The sequence below is a fragment of the Amblyomma americanum genome, chromosome 11, assembly GCF_052857255.1.
Source record: "Amblyomma americanum isolate KBUSLIRL-KWMA chromosome 11, ASM5285725v1, whole genome shotgun sequence".
NCBI lineage: Eukaryota > Metazoa > Arthropoda > Arachnida > Ixodida > Ixodidae > Amblyomma > Amblyomma americanum.
The window spans coordinates 84,843,498-84,866,140 of NC_135507.1; the positions used below are offsets into that span (position 1 = coordinate 84,843,498).

The 22,643-nt window shown below is 46.4% G+C and overlaps 2 protein-coding genes across 2 annotated transcripts; one reads left to right on the forward strand and one right to left on the reverse strand.

Moving 5' to 3' along the window:
• The first annotated feature begins 515 nt into the window (after positions 1-515).
• Positions 516-17,701, forward strand: LOC144111384 (S-methyl-5'-thioadenosine phosphorylase-like). The gene is made up of 9 exons (XM_077644665.1): positions 516-705; positions 773-859; positions 2,699-2,757; positions 5,000-5,167; positions 5,795-5,897; positions 7,358-7,510; positions 11,420-11,506; positions 15,042-15,164; positions 17,500-17,701. The coding sequence occupies exons 1-9, from the start codon at positions 679-681 to the stop codon at positions 17,527-17,529; spliced, it is 837 nt and encodes a 278-aa protein (XP_077500791.1). The 5' UTR covers positions 516-678; the 3' UTR covers positions 17,530-17,701.
• LOC144111387 (V-type proton ATPase subunit C 1-like) lies at positions 17,542-21,056 on the reverse strand. Its single transcript, XM_077644669.1, has 2 exons — positions 20,827-21,056; positions 17,542-17,816 (listed from the first exon to the last, which is right to left on the reverse strand). Exons 1-2 carry the CDS (start codon positions 20,923-20,925, stop codon positions 17,721-17,723), a joined length of 195 nt encoding a protein of 64 aa, XP_077500795.1. The 5' UTR covers positions 20,926-21,056; the 3' UTR covers positions 17,542-17,720.
• Positions 21,057-22,643: the final 1,587 nt, after the last annotated feature.

Genomic DNA, 22,643 nt, shown 5'->3' on the forward strand with positions numbered 1-22,643 from the left:
ATGTTCGACTGCGTCAAACAGGCTGGCAGCATAAAAATTCTTGACCTATAATTTCATCTCTTGAATAACTACTTGTTTATTAGCAAAAAAAGTTTTAACAACAGTCAATTTTTTTTTTGTCACGGAGGAATTTTGTTCGGCGGTTCTGCATGTGGGCGGAGCTGATTTGTCATCAAAAGCGGCTGCGCATGTGCAACAATAATATACGAAATATGCACACATTTTTTTTTGCACTTTTTGCGATCGGTCGCGCACTGATATGAACGGTAGGGCCGTTCTACCTTCTCAGACCTTGAGCGGCAAGTTCGAACGCGATTAGCTCCTTACGACAAATAAATGTTAGATTCACACTCCACATCTAAGCTAAAAGGGAAAAAGTCGTTCAAATGATATGCTCTCACTCTCTGTGCACCCTCAAGCAATGCGGAGACAACTGCACTGTTACTTTATTAAACGCGCAAACTGACTGTACCACGGCCGCCGCTGACACCTGTGGCCGGCGCACTATCATCATCGTGAGCTTCGGGACGGCGGCTGCACGACAACGCCCCTCATTCAATCGTTGATCATATATTTAACGAAGCGGAACTGCGGCAAGTGCGCACATCGGGAACGTTGTGTCGAGGCCCAGTTGCCACTCGCTGATTCCGTTAGCTTGACTCCCACTTCCAGCCGACCATGGCGGGAGCGCAGAAAGCCCTCAGAGTGAGTGCGATCACGCCGCTCGCGGAGTCGTTGGCCAGGGCACGCGCGATCGTGGCGGTCCTCGCAGGTGGGCATCATCGGTGGAAGCGGCCTCGACGATCCGGACATCCTGGAGAATCGCCAGGAGCACACCGTGAAGACGCCGTTCGGAGAGGTACGACGCTTAGATAATTCGACCGGTGTACTGTAGGTGCCGCCGGCATATGCGCGTGGTGGCGCGTGATTTTAATTTTGTTTTCGGCGTCAGCGCCCGCGGCTTACCGACGTGCGATCGGTGAATCGCATATGTGAATCCGCGCATCTTTAAGTTGCGTAGTTTAACATATGCGTATCGCAATGAATTACTTTCAGTGAAGATTGTTGACTCAACAGCCGATAGCAGACCATTTAATGCAAGCGTGTATGAAGATTGGTTAGAGTCGACCTAGGTCAAAATTTTCAACTGGGAATCTGCTGGTTTGTGCTGGTATTTGCTGGTTTCAGTAGGCCCCAACGGGAACCTTTGCTGATTTTCTACTGGGTCAACTGCATGCTCCCTGCAGGAATCTTGCTGGTTTTCTGCAGGACCATCTAGTTCCGCCAGAAACATGCTGGCGCCAACTATATAGAACTTGCTGGTTTTGGACTTGGATTAGCTGGTTCCAGCCGATAACTTTGTGATGTTCAAATTTGCAGTACTTTTTCCAAACAATTGTTTGAATAGTAATGATGTTCTTTAACTAATAAAAATTTTCAGCTAAATCTTTTGGACTGTGCATGCTATAAATTGTATAAGGAGTGCCAAAATTTGACAAGAAAACTTTGCTCATTAACCATTCTTCACTGCCACCGCCAGGACACCCTAAACGGAGGGCATATATAGGTATGAGCCCATGGTATTAGCTCGAATGTGAGCGTATAAGTTCTACATGCAAGTTGTGTGTGCTAGTATAGTCTGTTGCTTGTGTCACTGTTTGCCGAGCAGGGTTTGAAGCTGTACGTGGGCTCTCATTATAGGCTATCTGCATAATCATGCAGAGTGAATGACATATTAGCGTAGGTCGCGAGCGTTTTCCATAATTTTTTGTGTGTGCTTAGCATCATATACATTGCTACTTTAGCACTTGATTGTAATATTTCAGAAAGGTAGGAAACAAAGGTCGTTGTACGAATTGTTTATTCAAACAGAGAAAAGTTACCTGAATGTTTCAGTGCTACTAGGGCAAGTACCTACTGGTTCCGGCAGCTGCTGTTTCAGACAGCTATTGATCCCAGCAGCTGTAGGGAATGTGCCAATAGCCCAGCACTGCTGGAACCAGCAGATTCCCAGTTGGAAATTTTCACCGACCGTAGCCAAGGCAACGCATAAAGCAGAGTCGCGATCGAAGATTGAATAAAAGCGCGATCAGTGGCATACGCTACCTTTCTGTTAACATTGCTTTCAAGCCATTTTTGCTTTGTGGTGAAATCAAGCTGCTTGTCGCATAGTGCTGCTTCCAGGCCCGATCGGCCTGTGACACTGACGAAAGCCCTTCGGCTGCATATTGCTGTTGTGCAACATAGTCAGCTTAAGCGAGCCTAGGCTGAGCAGTAAAGATATCTCTGCGAGAGGCATCAAAAGGACCTGTCAGCTCGCCACTTCTGTGACCTTTAGCTGTTATTGGAGCAGAAAGTTTTAATCAGGAGAAAACAACGTGTAGGGTGTTAAACGTTCACAATGCTCTGACTGTGATCGGTATGCTGGTGTGAAGTAGCCGTGAAAGGTACATGCTCATTAGTTGCATAATTGTGAAGCTGCCGTATGTGCACAGCCAGATGTCCTGGTTAATAGTGGAGCGATGCAAAAATTCTGCGTAGCATTCTTCAAAAAAAGGCATGCCGCCCTGTTTTTGTGCAAGAGCTGTAGCTCCGCACATAAGCGGCTTCTTGACTGTGTGAAACTTGGGTAGAAGTCACAAAGGCTGAATGAGCCACTGAAAGTGAAAACCCTCCCAACTGTTGCCTTGCCTTACAGCCCTCTGATGTGCTTGTGAGTGGACGGATTGGTGAGGTCGACTGTGTGCTGCTGGCGAGGTGAGGGCTTTGCCTGTGTTATGAACTGACTGGTCATGGCCATCTTTGTCACCTATGGTTGTGTTATGTTTGAGGTGTTGTATTTCAAGGGAACTGCGAGAACCGAGCAGTGTAATGACTGCAGACGTTCACCTGGTTCCTTATTTCAAAGTTATTTGGAAAACTTGAGGAAAGGATAGATTAAGCCAGCGTGTTATTTTTCGTGGAATTGTGTACTGTCAGAGGTAAGTCTACAAGCTGTACAGAGAGTAATGTTAAATGGTTTTGTATGTGCAGTGTGTGTACGCTGTGACTTTGAAAGAGGGAGTTCTTGTTAGCAGGTGCAATTGGTCTTGAATTAATTCTGTCAGCAATTGCTCCACTGTTGCAATGCATTTAATACAGAGTAAAGACGAAATTTTGTGTCAGAGTTCTGTGGTCTAACCAAGCATACAAACACCCACAAGAGTCAACGGTCATTGGCACCATTTGAGGTCCAATCCAGTATCCTGAAGGCATTGTAGACGACATTGGGAAGCCTCCCTCCTAGTTGTCCAGTTTCAGACTCGAGATGCAAAATTTTGCTGTTTAAGTTACTCAGTTCACTAGGTGTGGTGGGTTTCATGTATTGATCAGCATTATTATGTTAACTTTCCTAAAATCTGAGCAGTTTTACCGTCTGAGCAGTTTTCTTCTGATCGTCCTCAAACTGGCACAGCATGAAAGATTATTAGCAATATGTGCAGTTAGGAGCAAAAGTACACGAGATGAGAGCGTGTGGAAAAAATACATCTATTTTAGTGCAGTCACACAAGCCAATCACTTGAAATGCCTTCAAGTGTTAGGGAATGTGCATGCACTGCCTGCTGGCATCAGCACTAGATGTCTTTTAGTGGCGACAGTACAACTGCATGGCCAGGAGTTTGTCACAGCTGTGACCTCGGCTTTCATATACTTGCAACTGCATAGCGTGGCAGGGACACCTCAACGACTTGGTGAAACTGAATATCATTGTTCATAAAATCTTTGCGTCGTTTTTTATTTTTTTTTTTTCTCTGAAGACCTCACTGAATTTGTGTAGCACAGGTTTGCAACCTGTTCTTCCCCATCAACTAGGCATTTTGTATGACCCATGCATTCTCTTCTCTGTTGTGAAAAACCAGGGATTAATTCTTTGTCTCACACTGAGACAATTAAAGCTTGAATGTCATAAAGTGTGTCTGATGGTGCAAAAAAAGTGCGCAAGAATTATTTGCTTATTTTTTAATTTTCACTCTTGCATAGTTGGGCTAACAACTTTTAAAAATTGTTCAGTATAAGGCTGTGACTTGAGTGCATCCTTATATATGTATATCTATTGATGATTACATCTCGCCCTCTGTTTTGTCTCCCACCACAGTGGCTCAGTGGTTATTGCGCTTGGCTGCTGACCCAAAAGACACGGGTTTGATCCCAGCTGTGGGGGTCACATTTCAGTAGAAGCAAAATGCTAGAGGCCCATTTACTGTGCAATGTCAGTGCATGTTAAAGAACCCCAGGTGGTCGAAATTTCCGGAGCCCTTCACTACGGCTTCCCTCATAGCCTAAGCCACTTTGGGATGTTGAACCCCCATAAACCAAACCAAATCAATCTGTTTCACTCTGACATTGCATTTAGCATCGCTAGTTTGCTAGATTTTGTAGCGATAGCTACATTACGGTAGCATTTCAAGCCTTCAACGTGGCGGTGGCGGCGCCGCCGCGCTGTCACATGGTTGGTCACATGGTTGGTCGAGTGACCAGCCACGTGGTGTGGAGCAGCTGCTGCTGCTGGCGGCACGGCGCGCTGGCGAAACCGAGCTGCCATAGCTGTGCGTATGCGCCGTGTCAAGTGGGACGAATATGAAGGAGGAACGCCCAGCGAAACGGAGCGGCAAAAGACTGACTTTGCAATGAAACTGAGCAAGTTCCACTCGGCCAGCTGTAGCTATCGCGTCACTCCAGGTTTAACCAGAGCTAAACCTGCCAATTTTTTATGAAGTTAGCAGTAAAGCTTTGTGTGTGCACCACAGCTGCCAGCTTTAGAGCAGCAGATGGAGCAGCTTGCCACGATGACCAATGCAGGGCTCTTTCATGCATGCAGTCTCATTCTTAATCAGGTCTGCAATGCCAGGAAAAAATAGTACAAGTAAATGCTTTGGGGCCACACTACCAGCATCTTCCACTCTCCTCAAAGCAACCACTGCGTTCCTGCCTCTTCCTCCTACTCCTGCTCTCTTTGCAGACATGGCCGCAAGCACTCGGTGATGCCGACCAATGTCAACTACCGAGCCAACATCTGGGCACTGCGAGATCTGGGCTGCACGCACATCATCGCCACCAACGCCTGTGGTTCCCTGCGCGAGGACATCAGGCCAGGGCATGTTGTCATCTTGGACCAGTTTATTGACAGGTACTGGCTGTGTGCCACGAGACAGTGTTTAGACTCACACTTGCCTTGGTGTGCATGGCCTGCACTGCCATTGAGTGTGAATGGCTGCGTTAGATGCAGCTAAGTCTCGCTGGAAAGGAAAGCGGTCGGGGTTAAGACACAGGAGGAGAGCAGATTGAGCTGCGGAACAAACGCAGGTTAATGACGTCCTGGTTGAAATCGGGAAGAAGAAATGGGCTTGGCCAGGGCATGTAAATCAAAGGCTAGATAACAGACGGTTGTTAAGGGCAACGGAGTGGATTCCAAGTGAAGGCAAGCGTAGCAGGGGGCGGCAGAGGGTCAGGTGGTCAAATGAGATTAGGAAATTTGCGGCGATGAGATGGCCGCAGCTGGCACAGGACAGTCATCCACAGTGAAGCAGTTGGTGTAACAAACAGAACACGGTTTCCCTGGGATCATGATGCAGTGTTATTGTCTACAGGTATAACATTATGGTGGTTATTAACAACATAGTTATTGTTTTCATGCACAAATTCATTTCGTTTCAACTAGGGCTAAATCCAGTGAGGGTTGTGCCAAAGCAAAAGCATCATTGCAGTGCACCATTTGAGACGTGTGGTGCCACATGCAAGTCATGTCCATGTGCAGGACAACCAAGCGAGCGCAGACCTTCTACGATGGTGGCAAGGACTCTCCCAAGGGCGTCTGCCACCTGCCCACTGCAACGCCTTTCCACCACGGATTGCGCAAGGTGCGATCACTTGCTACACTCTTTGAGAGTTGGGGCTGAGGCTTGTTTGAGAGGCGTCAATGTACTACGGTAAACATGGAATAGTTTTGCTACTCTGCGTCCTGCCAGGATTGGACATAAGGTGTACATAACTGTTTGTTTTATTCTTAATCTCAATGCCCAGAAGGCCTTTCATGATTTGGTTAGTTTCAAGTGGTGCTACCTGTATTTAATTAATTTTTTTATGGGATTTCTGTTGACATATCTGTACCTTTCGTTAAAAGTGTTTCACATGTGGCATTCTTTAAATTGATGGAATGTTGTGCCTTTTCGTGTATGCTTGAACAATGGTGCAGCCAGAAATACTTTGAGTGAAGGGAAGCGGACGGTGAAAAGGCAACAAGTAGTGCTTCAGTTCTTGACAAGTAGGAAAGAAAGTTGTCTACAACCTGTGGAGCGTTTGTTGGCTTCCTGTTCACCGTTACACCTTGCAACCTCACATGGCTGAGTCAGCTACTCATGGCAAAATAAATAATGATTACATCTAACTCCTTTCACATTCCTTGCGGTCCGGAAATAGGGACACGCAGCATCAGACTTTCTCTTCAACAGCTGTTGTCGTTACATTTTCAAAAGACAGGAAGCTCTTTCTGACAATCACCAGCCAGTTTCATGGGGCCACCCTCCTAACGAATGTCACATGAAATGTGTTCTCACAGTTGGAGTAGCGGTCATCTTGCAAGGGAAATACGGTTTCAAGAGAGCTGGTTTTGTCACATGCGACTAATCTCATAACTGGCTGTGTAAATTGGGTTATGCAAAGCTCTGAGACTTTATGCTCCCAAAGAAGAGTGGTAAATCAACTACGTAGCCCTTAGGCATGCTCACTCACTAATTCAGGGTAATGATGGTAGGGTGCAGTGAAACCGGTGCTACCACTTCACCTGCCAGGATGGCAAACAATTGGGAAGTTTTTTGGTGTGAAAGCACTGCTTCATGAGGTCAAACCAGCTCTCCGAGTTTGTTTGAAGATTGATCTTGAGGGTGACCTTGGCCAAACCACTGCTGCGATTGGTATTCGAACCCGTGGCAGCACGAACAGATCAGCTTTGCTGGCCACTGCATGAGACCGCTATGTTGTCGCCACAGCCGATTATGCCTCGTGTTAAACCACAACACTCTCTCGCTGTGCATTGCACATCATAGTCTTCGTCAACTAATATACTATCAAACTAATATACAAACTCCTCTGCTGTGCCTTGCACATCGTCGACTACATCAATACTACTATCGAAGTAATATTGTCGCCAGATGTGCCCATAACCCAGCAAACAAATCCATGAGGCAACCACGCTAAACACATGCTTTCCTGCGTCTACTCAGAACTGTGTTAAAACCCTACCTTTCTTTTTTACTTTTTTTTTACAGGCTGGAAAAGTAAGCACCACAATGGTTATGTTTGTTTGCATCTCCTGTCGCAGGTTTTGATCGAGACCGTGCGGCAGCTGCAAATTCCACACCATGAGGCGGGCACAGTGGTGACCATCGAGGGCCCGCGCTTTTCGACCCGCGCCGAAAGCTGCATGTTCCGCTCCTGGCACAGCCACGTCATCAACATGACCACGGTGCCTGAGGTATCCACCCCACCAGTGTTTGCGCTTGGCTGTCTTTCTTTTTCTGGGACATCCCTGTCACCTTGTGCATGTTTTCTTTCACACGGCATTGTTCGGAGCTTGGCATGTCAGCAGAGACTTGCCTCGTCAGTAGGCAAATCAGAAAGAAAAGAACACAATACTCCAAATAAGGTCTCGTGACGAGAGAACCAAGGTTTCGGTGCCGACTCAGTGCCTTCATCAAGGATGACTGTATTGGTCAAGCAAGGCACCTTTTTAAACCTTCTCTTGGCCACTACCTCAGTTCCGGCAAAGGAGTCCCCGCCGTGCGAGTCACCTATGTGAGGGTGCGAACAATGTGTTTGCAGGGTGACAGGAGACTGGCGTCGCAGCATTACGAAGGCCATTAGTGTATGCTGAAGGAAGACATTTTTTAGATGTTTTAACGTTTCTATGTATGCTTAGTTTGTGACAGGATTCTACAAGTTGTCGCTTTAGCGAGTTGGACTCGGTGTCAACGACTTTGTTATGTCTGTCACCGGGACAAGCGTTAGCTTGATGTGCTGTTTTTTAACTGTCAGCCTTTAATTTTTTGGCTGCCTCCTTCCCTGTCATGGGCTGTCAAGGGCGTTTTATGGATTCCAGTTAATTGCTAAACATGCACACCCCCAGGCAACTTTTAATGTCACCTGAACGTAGGTGAATTCAAGTTTCAAGTAGCTTTGCACCTGTGGCTAGGGTCACTGCAGGATAACTTAGCCGAAGGGCACATTACCCATATTCACATTATTTCTGCTAGGGCATTCGCTATAAAATGTTTTATGCAATCATACTTTTAGGACTCTTGCGGGCATTGCATGTAGCGCGGGAGGGTTAAAAGTAACGACCTAAGAAGCATAAGCAACAGCACAGATGGTGATAACAAGAGCAATAAAAGAACATGCACAAAACAAGCAAGTAATTAGACAACAGTGTTTAGGGAATACTTTAGTTTGTGAATGAATGCGCCATGATTGTGCGTGGGCACAATTCCAGCGGGAAGTCAACTCCGTGTATAAATTGGTAGAGCCAGCAGTGAGTAATGCGCAAGGTGCAGGCTTTTACCATATGCCCTCATTCACGAGCTATACTTACGTACTCCCCCAACTCGGCAGCCCGAAATTCGGAAAAAGAAACGCTGATGTGCAGAGCATACAGTGACGGGCAGGTAGCAACCATGACCAAGTGATTTGCCCCTGGATATTACAGTGAAGCTGTCAATGGCTGAGTTGGGGCATGAGTAGCATCATCATTATCGTAATACTTGACAGTACCATCTAGCAATCATATGGCATCAGCGACAGCTAGGGGCCGTCTGGGCGCTTTGCATAGGTTTTGGTGGATTGCAGATAGCAAAAGCAAAAATGACAAAAGCATTAATAGCTGCACTCAAACACAGTGATGGGAAAGCTTAGTCATAGAGGCATTTTTTATTGTTCAAAGATTTAAGGTTACAAAATTCAGAAAGCCACGAATGACACTGAGGATAGTTGCACTTACTAGTGGCAAAAGCAACACAAGTTAAAAGTTCTAATCACACTCCTAGCAGCACATGTAGAACCAAACTTCAGATATCACGTGGATATACAGCATGGATGATGAAGCATTTTTACCCGTGTGCTTGAAAAACTGGACCGAAAAACGCTGTGCTCATCTAAGGGATCTTGTCAAGAATTGCAAAAAAGAGGTGCAGCCACTGCACAATATGTGGTGTATATTTCATGAGCACAAAATGCTTATGGGCCCTCACAGTGGTTCTTGCAAAAGCCTCGCTTGCAAAAACCTTGAAATATTTCTGTTAATAGTCACATAATTCCTTTACTCTTGCGTTTACCATACTTTCGCAATTCTAAGCACCCCCTCCCCCCTTCGTTTTGTAAAAACTTGGCTGTGGTTTAGCTCTGGTTAAACCTGGAGTGACACGATGGCTACAGCTGGCTGAGTGGAACTTGCTCAGTCGAATTGCAAAGCCAGTCTTTCGCCGCTCCGTTTCGCTGGGCGTTCCTTCTTCATCTTCGTCCCACCTGACACAGCGCATGTGCACAGCGGTTGCGCGCTGCGCCGCCGGCAGCAGCAGCTGCTCCGCGCCACGTGATCAGCCCACATGACCAACGGCACCGGCGGGGTGGCCACGCTGAAGGCTCGAAATGCTAGCGTAATGTAGCTATCGCTAAAAAAATTGGAAAAAGTTTGTACGCGAATCTAAGCAACGCTTTTTTTTTTTTTGCAAGGAAGAGTGCGGAGCCAAGCTGCCAAGCACGCTTGCTCATTGTGCCATCCAGCTGGAGCCATTGGAGTGGCATGGCACTGCAGCATCCTCAGCATGATGTCCAGCACCTGGTGTTGCTACGATCCGACACCACATGACAGATGGTGGCACATAACATCAAAAAGTTGCCGAAAGCGCATTACAGTAATCACATTTGCTGAAGACGATGGAAACCACAGCGCCGCCGCAGAAGTGGGCCAAGGGTCATTTTAGATTTCCCTAATCTAGCATCCCCTTACCACTTTCTGCATCACGGTCATGAATAAAAAGGGGCGCTTAGAAACCAGTAAATACGATAACAGCATATTTACAATGTTAGTTATTGTTTAGCTTTTTTTCTTAGTGCATTCATTTGTGTATGCTACTGCCTCTGTTTGAAAGCATGCCTGACAAGGGGTCAAGTTTAATATGCAACATGATCGAACACAGCTGCAAATATGTTGCGCCACTATCTGCTCTGTAGCTGTTGCTGACTATACTGGGTAGACGCCATTGTTCCGGCTTTGCAAGTAAACTGACTGACTGGATGGCGTTCTGTTATACCGCAAATCTATTAAAAGTTTTCCTGTTCCATGGCCTTAATCAGGGCAATTTCTGTGCACGACCTTGCATGCGTCAAAAGCCGCATTCCCATCGATAGTTGCTCTGCATTTGCTGAAGGAAAAAATTTGCAAGCTTGTTTTCTGTATTTCAGACAAATAGTGATTGAAGATAACACTTCCAATTGACAGTTTGTTCATTCAGTGTGCTGCATGTACAGGAGAGATTATCTGGCACTTTCCGTAGCTTCATTTGTTGGTCTATTCTGACCTCACACTTTGGTCAAAACCCAGTTTCAGTTTCCTGGTTTTTGCTGTTCTATAATTGTATTCCTTATTATTTTGAAAAACAATATACATCACAACTAAGACAGAGGGTCCCAATTAATGTGACATGACAATCAGCTCAAAATGTTCAAAAATCCCCCAGAGTTGTCTTTTAACACACACGCTTCACCACTGCTTACCCTTTAATTCCTCTAAGCCAGACTGGTTACTGCCTGCAGCACCTGCTCACAACATGCAGGTTATAAGAACGGCAAACAGTTCCAGCTCTAAAAGGTCTACACATCATCGAACATCGTGTTGCTAAACCTCTTGCTTCGTCACATCTACAATAAAGTTTATTAGTATTACATATTACGAGTAGAGTCTGCGTCACCCTTGTGTACAGTGCTTGAGCAATGTGCACCACAAAATAAAAGCTGAAGTTAGAAAGCAGCCCATTGTTTCCAAGCAAAGTGCTCACACCTGTCTTGCTTGTTGGTCTATTGTGCAATCGTATCGCACAATCGTAGGGTGTAAAAGCTAGAAACGACGATGAGGTGTCGATTTTTGTGCTGGGAAGTGCATCACTCCAGTGCTCTACGCAAGGGCAATGCAGACTGTACGTCATGACCACAGGTGCAGGCTCCATCTCTTTGCACGGTCGAATGTGACAATCAGCTGATCGTTTCCCCAAGTTTTTATCACTTAACCGTATGGCCTTCTGCGTTCGTGTGCTGCTGCTATTGGTGCAGTGATAACTGGAGCGGCCTTCCTCTCATTGCCTTGGAAAATGCTAACCCGGCATGTGTCTCGCAGGTGATCCTTGCCAAGGAGGCTGGCCTGCTGTACGCTGCCATTGCCTTGGTGACAGACTATGACTGCTGGCGGCTTGACGTTCACCATGTGAGTGTAGCCCTGCTCGGTTTTCTTCTTGCCAGCACTGAAGCGTCTGGCCGTGCGCTGAGAACAGGGCGTGCATCCAGTTTGATTGCGGTAATGACAAGAGCACTGGCAGCACAGACGTTAAGCAACTGTTAAAGTGCTGTGGGAGCTACCTATCCGCATGAAGGAATATTCCTTTTTCTGTGAGACAGACTTAGGGTATTCTCCTGTGGGAGTGTCATGTGTATGTTTGTAGGTCTTTCAAGGTGAGAATTCTGGTGCCATGGAAATGGTTTGAAGTTTTTGTGCTAGTTGTCACTTGTGAGTAACACAACATTACTAAACACAAAGGACACCTAGGATGGGAGAAAGTTGGGCAAGTTGGTTATAATGCATGTTTGAAAAAGTGCACAGACAGACAAATGGAGGAAAAAGAACACATGCTAAAACATTGAAAAACTGGTGATCAGAAGGTCGCAGCATGACTCAAACATCATTAGGGCTGAACGTAAAAGCGCAAAAATACAAGGACACAGAATAAGACAGACAACACGAGCGCTCACTTCCACCTGATTTTATTTCATGCAAGAAGCGGAATTTTGTACTCCCGGTATTGCCTGCGCATGCTTACAAGGCATTACAAGGCATGCTTACAAGGGCACGTAGACATGTAGGTAGTGCTTGTCCTTGAGTTCAATTTCTTCGTCAATTTGTCTTTTTACGCGCTTTTTGAACTGTACAAAAGACACCTATTTCGAAACAGAGGCCATATACTCATAGCTGCTTTGAGGAAAATGTTAAGCAAAGAGGAAGTGCCCTTTCTTTTCTAGGATATCAAACTTCATTGCATTAAATAGCAGAAACAGCCACTGTGTCCGGCATAGAACATCGTGTTTCAGCTGAAAAGTAAATCTTGTACTTGAATGATTGGTGATGCAATTGCATGCACTGTTCCGCAAGCTTATTTGGTGTTGGTTCCTGGGACATTGTTTTTGAAAAGTAACTTCATCAGAATTAGAATCAAGTTTATTTATACAAGAAGGAAATACAGCCAGGATAAATGTATACAGAAAGAGGTCCTGTAGTCAGCGAATGTACTGGGATTTCCTATATAGTTAATCAAAATGCTAATATAAATGCAAACATAGCAGTAGTATTAACAAGTTGATGAAACAATCGTGCCGTTACATATTTCCGCGGCGACACACAAATTATATACAGGGGTGAGTAGGCATATACAACAACCAAGCAGAATAATGAAAATAGAAGTTATACAGTGCTTATAAATATACAGTTGTTCAGTACTACTTACGCATACAAAATTACTAAAAAATCAAAAAAATTAACAGTAAATTGGCGATAGGGAAAATAGTGCACATATTGAAGGCATGTGGTGTACATCTGATGTAACACCTTATAATTCTAAAATGTGGTAGCTTGTCTAATAGTTATTGTGAAGTATTAACGCTTTTAGTTCATTTTTAAATTTACATCATCAGCCAGACTGCACCCACTGCAGGGCAAAGGCCTCTCCCATGTCTCTCCAATTAACCCCGTCCTTTGCCAGCTGCGGCCACCGTATCCCCGCAAACTTCTTAATCTCATCCGCCCACCTAACTCTCTGCTAGTCAAAATCAAGAGGAGGAATTGAGCTTGGGCAGGAAATGTAATGTGAAGGTAGGAAAAGTAACTTGCATTTGGCTAATCACAGCCCACATTATTGCCTTAGTGCTTAGTGCTTTTTCCATGTTATGCTTGCTGTTTTATTTTTGCTTGGCATGTCTTATTTCTTCACTATTAATACTATTCTTGCAAGTCTGTCTATCATAGGCCTTAGCTGCATTTAATTGCGACATGACCTTCAGTCTTCTGTGTTTATTCCTGTTTATGTGTGCATGGGCAAAAGGCTCTTAGCTCTCGGTTTAGTTAGGCTCCTGTCTTCATCACGACGCAGTGGTGAGCTCGAGGAATTCAGTGACTAGGACATGTTGCCTAATAGTGGCGTTGGAAGCAGGATGAGCAAGTCCCTTATGGCTTCTATTTTCACTGCATGCTGTCCTCCCGTTGAAGGGAAGCTGACGAGCTAAAAAACTCTTCATCTTCTTGGTAGAGCGTGCCACGTTTCTTGTGCTAGCACTAAAAATAGCAATGCAACCACTGATTCAAGCTGTGTTGCCCTGGAGGCCTTTTGAGTACTCGGGGAGGGAGCTGGGCAGCAGCCTGCGACAGGCAGTGATGACATCAGCGATGAGAGCCAGTAGGGTTCTGTTGCTTGTGCCCATGCCGTGCCCTGCTCGACTGAATGCCACCGAGTAACCCAGCACGGGCTCTCTATCTTTGGTGGAGCCTGGTTCCGTGTTTCGAGCATTTCTGCAAGCGTTTCTGCATAAGAAGCAGCATGCACTTTGCACAACAGAGGTGACTACAACTGGTCAGTTTGAATCGAGTGACGGGAAAAACGTTCAAATTGATGACGGTGATTTTAAATTTATTTTTTCAGCAATAAATGCATCTTTTGCTGCGGGACAAACGTTAGCGTGCCCAGAAAGAGTCGGAGAATCATTTACTGAGAACAATGACTGGATGGAGTTCACCCTCATGTCAAATTAACATGTTCACTGCAGCAGTGATTTTTCGGGCCCTAATAATCCCTGCGCATCATGGCCCACCAGTGGGCCACCTTTAGGTTTTTTTTGGGTGCGGTGTGACCCACCAGTGAGCCTCCAGTGAAGTCAGCTTATTGTAACCAACAACAGATGGCGATTGCAACCTGGCGTGTGTTTTTCGCAGGTTATTTGAAGAATCTGAGCTGTGCCGTGGCTTCATAGCACCACTCGATATTCGTGCCGTGCAGCAGCAATACACATTGTGAACACATTAAAGATGGAAACTATGAAACGTGTAGCCATTCTTGCAAGCTTGCAGCTTGTTAGTGTCTCGGGAAGGATAGACATGCATATAACCTGGCCTCCGCTGCTTACCACAAAGGCACAATGATGAGGTACTGAACTACAGGAAATGACAAGCATATTTCAACAGCAGCAATTGGAATGAATGGCAACCTGTGTGCTGAAGTTTGAGAGCATGGCAAAGGACCCCAGCCTGTAAAAAATTAAACTCTAGTGCTTTACCGAGGTGTTCCCAACAACACGCAAAGCAATTTTTGGGTTAGCCATTGACCACCCAGCTGATCGTTCAGTTAGTAACTTGTTTTTTCGCATGAAAATGTTGCTTTTTTCGGAATACAATGTTGAATGAGAGATGAAATGAGATGCTTTCACAGGTCAGTATGGCTGTGCCCAAAGAGACGACTTGCCAACTCTCAGCACTCTGCAAAAACCACCCTCACATTTGCTCTGCAGACCTTATGCCATGCTTTTCATCACTTCGAACCCTTAATGCATCAGAATGCAGATTGCTTGTTTTGTACTAATGCAGTAATTATTGACTGCTGTGGGCCAAGATATGGTTTTGCTTTTAGCACTTCAGTGCATCTCTTCTCATATTATGAAGTGTGTGTATTTATTTTCCTAACTTGGAGCACTTGCGACTGCAGGTGGACGTGGAGCAGGTGATGGAGACTATGCGCCACAACAGCAGCATAGCTGTGCGCATATTGCGCGCCGCACTGCCCAAGATAGCCAGCATCGATTGGAGCTCCCATCTGAAGGAAGCCCAGGTGCGGATCCGCATGCCCACTTGTGTTGTGTGTGTGCATGCGCAGAGCCACTTGCAGCAATGCTGCAAGAATGGTTGGCCAGGGTGTGCATTAGGCCGGTGGCAATGAACGCGTGGGTGGCCAACATTGGGTAACAACTCTCCTTTGATAGTTGAACTGTTAGAAGTTCGTGAAAGCAGTAACCACAAGTCTAGCTTCGAAAGCTTAATGCTCATTATTCACTGCAGCGTTAGAGAAAGGAATCCTGTTTTGATTGAGGCCCTGGAGTTCAGAGTTCTGGCTCTGCCATGAAATACTCAGCTTAGAGGAGCACGTAAAAAAGGCTAAAAAAATGAGAAAAAAATTTCGTGTAAATACAAGTCAACAAGAGCTCCAGAGAATATGGGACATGAAAGTGGCAATCGTAGTGACATCCGATATAACTATGCATCCAGGGGGCAAACGGGCCGACCCCACCTCGGTCAATATGAACCAAGCAGGGCATGCTCATATTAAGTGCTTACTGCCTGGCCATTGAGTGAGCGAATATAGGAGTCCTTTTCACAGCATGGTGTAGAGACACTTATGCCCAGCAGCTCCATGGTAGCAGTACACAGGTGTCATTGTGGAATGACTTAACCTGTACTGTGCAGAGGATGTGTTGGAAGAGAAAGCTGTAGCGGAGGGTTCCCATGGTCTTAATATGCGCAGCACAATCTCATTTCTTTTCCTTACTGCGAAAATATGACAGATTTTTGAGTGTTTTAAATTATGAATTATTTCTTCAAGAAGGGCCAAATTCACTGCGCAGCGCAAGGCATCAAACTATAGCTTATTGGTTATACTTCCGAACGAAAAGGATGCCAGAGATGTGTCTGTCTGCAAAACTTCGAAAAATTATTAGTTAAATATTCTGGTAACACAAAAAATACAAACAAATCAAAAATAAGCCGCTGCACTAAGCCGGAAGCTGATGTAAAAAAATTGAAAAATACAAACCGTTGCACATGTTCTCAGCTACCATTTGTCATTTTCAGCTGCACACACAACACACCGCACTTTCCACGTTGGGAAATATGACTGCTGTGCCACTAGAGAAAGCAATCGCATGAAGATGTGAGGTGGAGATAGGTCTGGAATGTCCTGCATATTACACTTGTTCCAAGTGCTGTTCCAGTTTTTTATAGCACAACTTGCAGTTCCTCCTTTTTTCCTTTTTAAGTTGGTAGCAAATGGGTTCTACATTCATTTATGGATGAAAAGGGGGCATGGCCTTCCTTGACATCATCATAGTCAAAATTCTGCTGGCGCATTCTATAAAATATCTTGGTAGTATGTTGCAAAGACTCTAAAGTACCAAATAAAACCACTCGCATAATTTACAAATCAAGTGCACTACATACAATACAATGTGAACGGTAAAATGAAACACGTGTGAGCACACGCTGTTGTCCTAAGCCTCTGAGACAAGTCTTGCTATCAGAACTGAAATCAGATCACTCCACATCTTTAACTCACCAATGCTACTCTAAAAAAAAACTACTGCATCGGAGCCAAATAAAGTGCTTGGTGTAGCCTTTCGCCTTTGAGGAGTGAGCAGCAAAATGGGGGACGTGATCGCAGACCGACAGGCTACGTCCGGTCAACGTTTTAATTTTTCAGTTGCCTCCTCGTGTTAGAAAACAAAGAAACAAAACTGAAACTAGAGTTTGTGTTATAGAATCAAACTAGATGGTGCAGACTTGTATTTTTGGCACTCAGTCATATACAACCGATGGTCCATGGCGCAGTAATGATAGAGCTGAAAAGAGTCCCCCTTTGTTCATGCCCAGCAGAATTCAAACCTGCTGCCCTATGCGCAGCACAACCGGGGGGTCATACTGCTAACCCCGAGCCACAGTTCACAGCAGCCATCCTAGTCTCCCTAGCTGCCCCAAAAATAAAAGTAGTTTCTCTCTTCAGCAAAGGGAGGAGGCCAGTGTCTCCAGCTGCAGATGAAACTGTTGACTCAGCACATCTACATTGAGAATATATGCAGCTTGACTGTGCGCATGCTTCACGTCTTCGGTAGAGACCGATTCCACTTTAACCTTTCATTGCTGCTGCGGAAGACTCCGATATTTGTTGTTCTTGACAGGTTCAGGTTCAAAAAGATGCAAAAAAAATCTTACAAAGGTTGGTCTCATTAAGCAGTGGTCCATTGCATAAGCCAATGTTCTTGCTTGTAATGCTAAATGATCATAAGATAATGCTTTCCATTGGTCACGTGATATCTGGCATGCAGGGCTTCTGCAGTTTCTCCAGTGCTGTGTACATTGTGAGCAAGCCAGTAAAGTTTCTGCTTTGTCATTTGCAGGATGAGGTCACCAGGGCTGTCATGAACTGAGGAAGCAGCGGCTTTTCTTGCAGAGGGGGCGTGGCCCTCGTTTATTGTTTATACATTTATATATTTTTTTGGTTATTGCGTGACACCAAAGTGACGACGACAACGCTAATCTGTACACTGCTAGACAATAAAACATCTGGAATGTACGGCCCCACAGGAGGCATGCACAGAAGCAGCAGGTGTGGCCCCCCTCAGATCCGCACGTGTGTGTCAGCCATGTCGATGCTGATTTTGAAGTAGACGTATGGGTAGTACTCCTGCTGACCGAAGTTCAGGCCAGGAATGTCCTGCACATGGACAGTCACACCAAACACTACAGCACTGCTCAGATGTTTGCCGTTCCCTCCCCTAATCTGCTGGTGCGCAAACCCTTGCGCACTAACTTCAGCACCAGAATTAGATACGGCAATTTAAAGATGTTCTGGCCAGGAACTCTGCACATTCTGTTAAGGCTACTGCACCTCGCCAGTGGCCTTTTATTCCAGGATCAACACAACTGCCTGGTGAATTCGGGCATATATCACGTTTCTGTGCTACTCCTCATGAGAGCTTTAGTATACAGTAGTGCCTCGTTATAACGAAATCGCTTTACTCGAAATATCGCTTTATTCGAAATTTCTTCCGGTGCCGACCCGAATGCGTGCATTTTAAGTCGCATTACACGAAGCGCACGAAGAGCTTGACTCGCTTAGAGCGAAGTGGCGAGCGGAGGCATTGCCGTAGCGGCGGCGACCCTTTTGCACACGCAGTGACAAATTAATACTGCCGACGAATTAGTCTCGGGCAGGCAGAGAACAGGCCACAAAAGTACCAAGCCTACGACCGACGCAAGGCTTCTGCAGCTAATCTGTACACTAATCTGTACACTAACCTGCCTAGTAACAGGTACCAAGCGAGTGCCGAGTGCCCTCAGCTGTTCACAGCGGATGCGAACGGAAGCGCGCCCGAATCGGTCGCAGTCGCATCACTGGTGTCCCCAGTGATAGAATTCAAACGAAAATAAAATTTTTGTCACGCTTTGCGATGCCAGAAAACCGCGGTCTCGTGGATGCCGAAAAGTGGCCAAAAGACCGCGGGCAGACTTGCGCCGTAGCATTCCAAGGGGTGCACTCAGTGAGCAACATTTTGCAGCTCTAAAGAATATTTCTGGCGGTGAAACGAGCCAAAAAGCACAAAAGAAGTGTCCCTCCGGTTATGAGCCCATTCACACTTGTGAGTCGTGAGTGAGGTGAGCTTTCGGCAGCGAACTGAGCTGCTCCCCGGCTGCCGTAGTCGTAGTCGCTAAGCCTAACCGTTTCACATCGGCCAAAGCAGACGAAACTCTCGAAAGCGCGCGAACAACGTCATTTCCGAGAGCTCCTGCTTCAAACGAGAAGGCGACCCGCAGGTTGCACTTGCAAGTGCGAACAACAGTGTTGTCGAGCTGCTGCCTGGTCGCACGCCCTTTCCCGTGTTCGACACGAGGAGCTATGTTAACAAATCAGGAAGACGAGTTTGGGGAAGCTGGTCTAGAAATTTGCTTGCCGCTTGTTGTAATTGCCTGCATCACAATAAAACACCGCCCCTAGCTTCATTGTACTATTGACATTGCAAATAGACCAATAACTTGCCGAAAACGCGAAAAATTCGAGCGTTGCCAGCGGCGAGTGTCAACGTGGCGGGTCAACGCAACCAAGGTTTTTCCCCGGCTATTTTCTCGAGCCGGTCATGCTTGATTCGCGCCATCCAACTAGACAAATGGTCTATGTGCATGGTAGGGTCATTGAATTTTGTTCCTAGGCATCTGTCAATGGTGCAGACGCGACGCTGCGCGAACACTGACACTCGAACCTTAGAATTAGCAGTGTCGTCGACAACGGTGCGCCGAAAAACTCAACTGCAAATTTCACAGCTGTACACCTTGGGAAAAAAAACTGTCCGTAATCATGCGAAACCCCTACTGCAAAACCGTTCAGTTTTGACGATCGCGCTGCGTACCTACAATGAGCGGCTAATCGTTTTTTCAGCACAACAAACACAACCTCAGACTCGAGCCACGGCATTTCCGTGACCCCCCCTCCCCGCATGAAAGCGGCTACTGCCTTCGAGGTTCGAAATACCCCGAAGGTTGAATGCATGGGCGGCGACTAGGTGAAATTTCATTTCTTTACACCTGCCATGTTTCATAAACTGAAGCTGCCAAACCTGCACATCATGCAATCATCAGCCAGCCTGTACTTTGTTTTAAAGAGCACATTTAGAAACAAAAAAGAAAGTTGGTAACACACTCATGATGCTTCTACAAGGAATGATACAAAAAATATGTCACAGACATCACACATCAAGAAGCAACAAAAAATCAGCATCAGCTACATTCTTTGTCGCACTATAATAGCAGCATTGTGGAAGGCTGGTATTATCACTTGCAAAGCCATGTGAGGCTTCCAGCAAGGAGTTGTCTTAGTCCAGTTATTCTCTGCCAGCCAGGCTGCACTGCATGGTCATGGCAATGCAAATGTCACTCGGGTCAAGCTTGTGTTTTGCCTGCTGTGGTGCCTCGGTGTCTATGGCATTCAGCTGCTGAGTCTAAAGGCACGAGATAGAATCCCAACAGCAGTGGCCACACCTCAGTGGAGGCAAAGTGCAAAAACGCCTGCACGCTACGCGATACTGGCGCCTGTGCTCACCTAGCGAGCGCCGCATATGGTGCGAGCAACTTGCCGGCACAGGGTAAAGGTGATCTTTAGTCCTGGTCTCGGGTAACCTGAAGCATGCATATAACCACGCTTCAGCTTCGCTGCTTGCCAGTGAAATGTAGCCTCGCAGAAACAGATCTCACAAGCTTGCTCTGTCCGGCCATAGTGTCACCCATGCGAACATTTGCCTGCAACGAATGCCCTCTGCTCTCGAGTGTAGCCCATCCAAGGAACACCTCAATCTGTTGCTAGCCGGCATTGTTTCAGTAGCAATAAATGCTGGTGGTGTCAGCACATCATCATATTCCTTTGTTCCCAAGAGCACGGCTCACACCGTGGTCGGCTTGACTGTCAGCCGCGGATGAGCGGAGAGTAGACCCACATATTCCCTCACCAATTTTAAAAATCCCACAGCACATGCCACAGAACTTGTCGCACCCTGTGTACACCTAAACAGAGTGAGCCTTGCACCACGCTGCAGATGCGGTGTACTTTTGAGGCCAGCAGAAAGCAGTTAGTACTCTGCCCGACATGCTCCGCCCAGATGTTCAGAGCAAAGAACACCAAGCCAAGCCAGAAGTGTGGTGGCCGTATTAGTGAGCGCTGGGCAGCATCAACTCACGTCAACGGGACCCTGGGCAATGCTGGTGTCCAGATGGGTGTACAGCTGGTTCAACACTTCACGCATCCGCTTGGCAGTCTTCTGCGGCTGCAGCAGCATGCCCTGGAAATTCACCGGCAGGCCGTACCTGCCACAAGACACGTGGGGGCAGGAGGTTAGAGGTGCCAGTCACACTGGTCTATGCGCTATGCACCAAGAACTTCTGCTGTAGTTGGAAAACATCTGTGAAAGCACACTTCATTCAGTCAGACAGACAGTGGTTAGGGCGCTCGACTACTGATCCGGAGTTCCCGGGTTCGAACCCGACCGCGGCGGCTGCGTTTTTATGGAGGAAAAACGCTAAGGCGCCCGTGTGCTGTGCGATGTCAGTGCACGTTAAAGATCCCCAGGTGGTCGAAATTATTCCGGAGCCCTCCACTACGGCTACTCTCTCTCTTCCTTTAATTCTTCTTTCACTCCCTCCTTTACCCTTCCCTTAGGGCGCGGTTCAGGTGTCCAACGATATAAGAGACAGATACTGCACCATTTCCTTTCCCCCCAGAACCAATTATTATTCTGATAGGCAGCGCGCCTTCCCTGCCACCCTGGGAGGTGGCGTGCAGTTAATGGTTGATCGCGAGAGATTGATCATCATGTGAACGCTGCGGCCTAGCGATTGCTGCAGTGCCGCATGTCAGCCTTATGGAGGAAAACGCTAAGGCGCCCGTGTGCTGTGCGATGTCAGTGCACGTTAAAGATCCCCAGGTGGTCGAAATTATTCCGGAGCCCTCCACTACGGCACCTATTTGTTCCTCTCTTCTTTCACTCCCTCCTTTACCCCTTCCCTTACGGCGCGGTTCAGGTGTCCAACGATATATGAGACAGATACTGCGCCATTTCCTTTCCACCAAAAAACCAATTATTATTATTATTATTATGTCAGCCAGCCACAACGCTGTCAGCGCTAATGCATTCAGGCCACATCTCTCTCTCTCTCTCTCACCACCTCCACATGTATCAAAGCACGAATGAGGCGTCCGCATATCCAGGGTTCCCCCTCCCCACATCCCCTTTCCCCATTCCCGCTCCATGCTGTGCCCCCGCGATATGGGTGGCAGAAATCGAGCACATTCCCCCCCACGTAGCCACAAGAAGATGATCCAGGGAGCCAGTTATGCGCCCTTCCTTTCCTCAAAGCCATCGCCGTCTAGAACACTGTCAACGCCAACGCCGATGAACAGAGTGAACACCGAAATCTTTCGCTTTGTATATGCGGGATTAGCTGAACTAATCCACATTAATTTTTTTTTAAAGAAAAAGCAGTTGGTAACAGTGGGTCACGTGGCTTCCTGTATTCTGTTGACCAATCACAACAGTGAACAAAATATTACGTTTTTAATGTTCGACTGCGTCAAACAGGCTGGCAGCATGAAAATTCTTGACCTATAATTTCATCTCTTGAATAACTACTTGTTTATTAACAAAAAAAGTTTTAACAGCAGTCAATTTTTTTTTTTGTCACGGAGGAATTTTGTTCGGCGGTCCTGCATGTGGACGGAGCTGATTTGTCATCAAAAGCGGCTGCGCATGTGCAACAATAATATACGAAATATGCACACATTTTTTTTTGCACTTTTTGCGATCGGTCGCGCACTGATATGAACGGTAGGGCCGTTCTACCTTCTCAGACCTTGAGCGGCAAGTTCGAACGCGATTAGCTCCTTACGACAAATAAATGTTAGATTCACACTCCACATCTAAGCTAAAAGGGAAAAAGTCGTTCAAATGATATGCTCTCACTCTCTGTGCACCCTCAAGCAATGCGGAGACAACTGCAC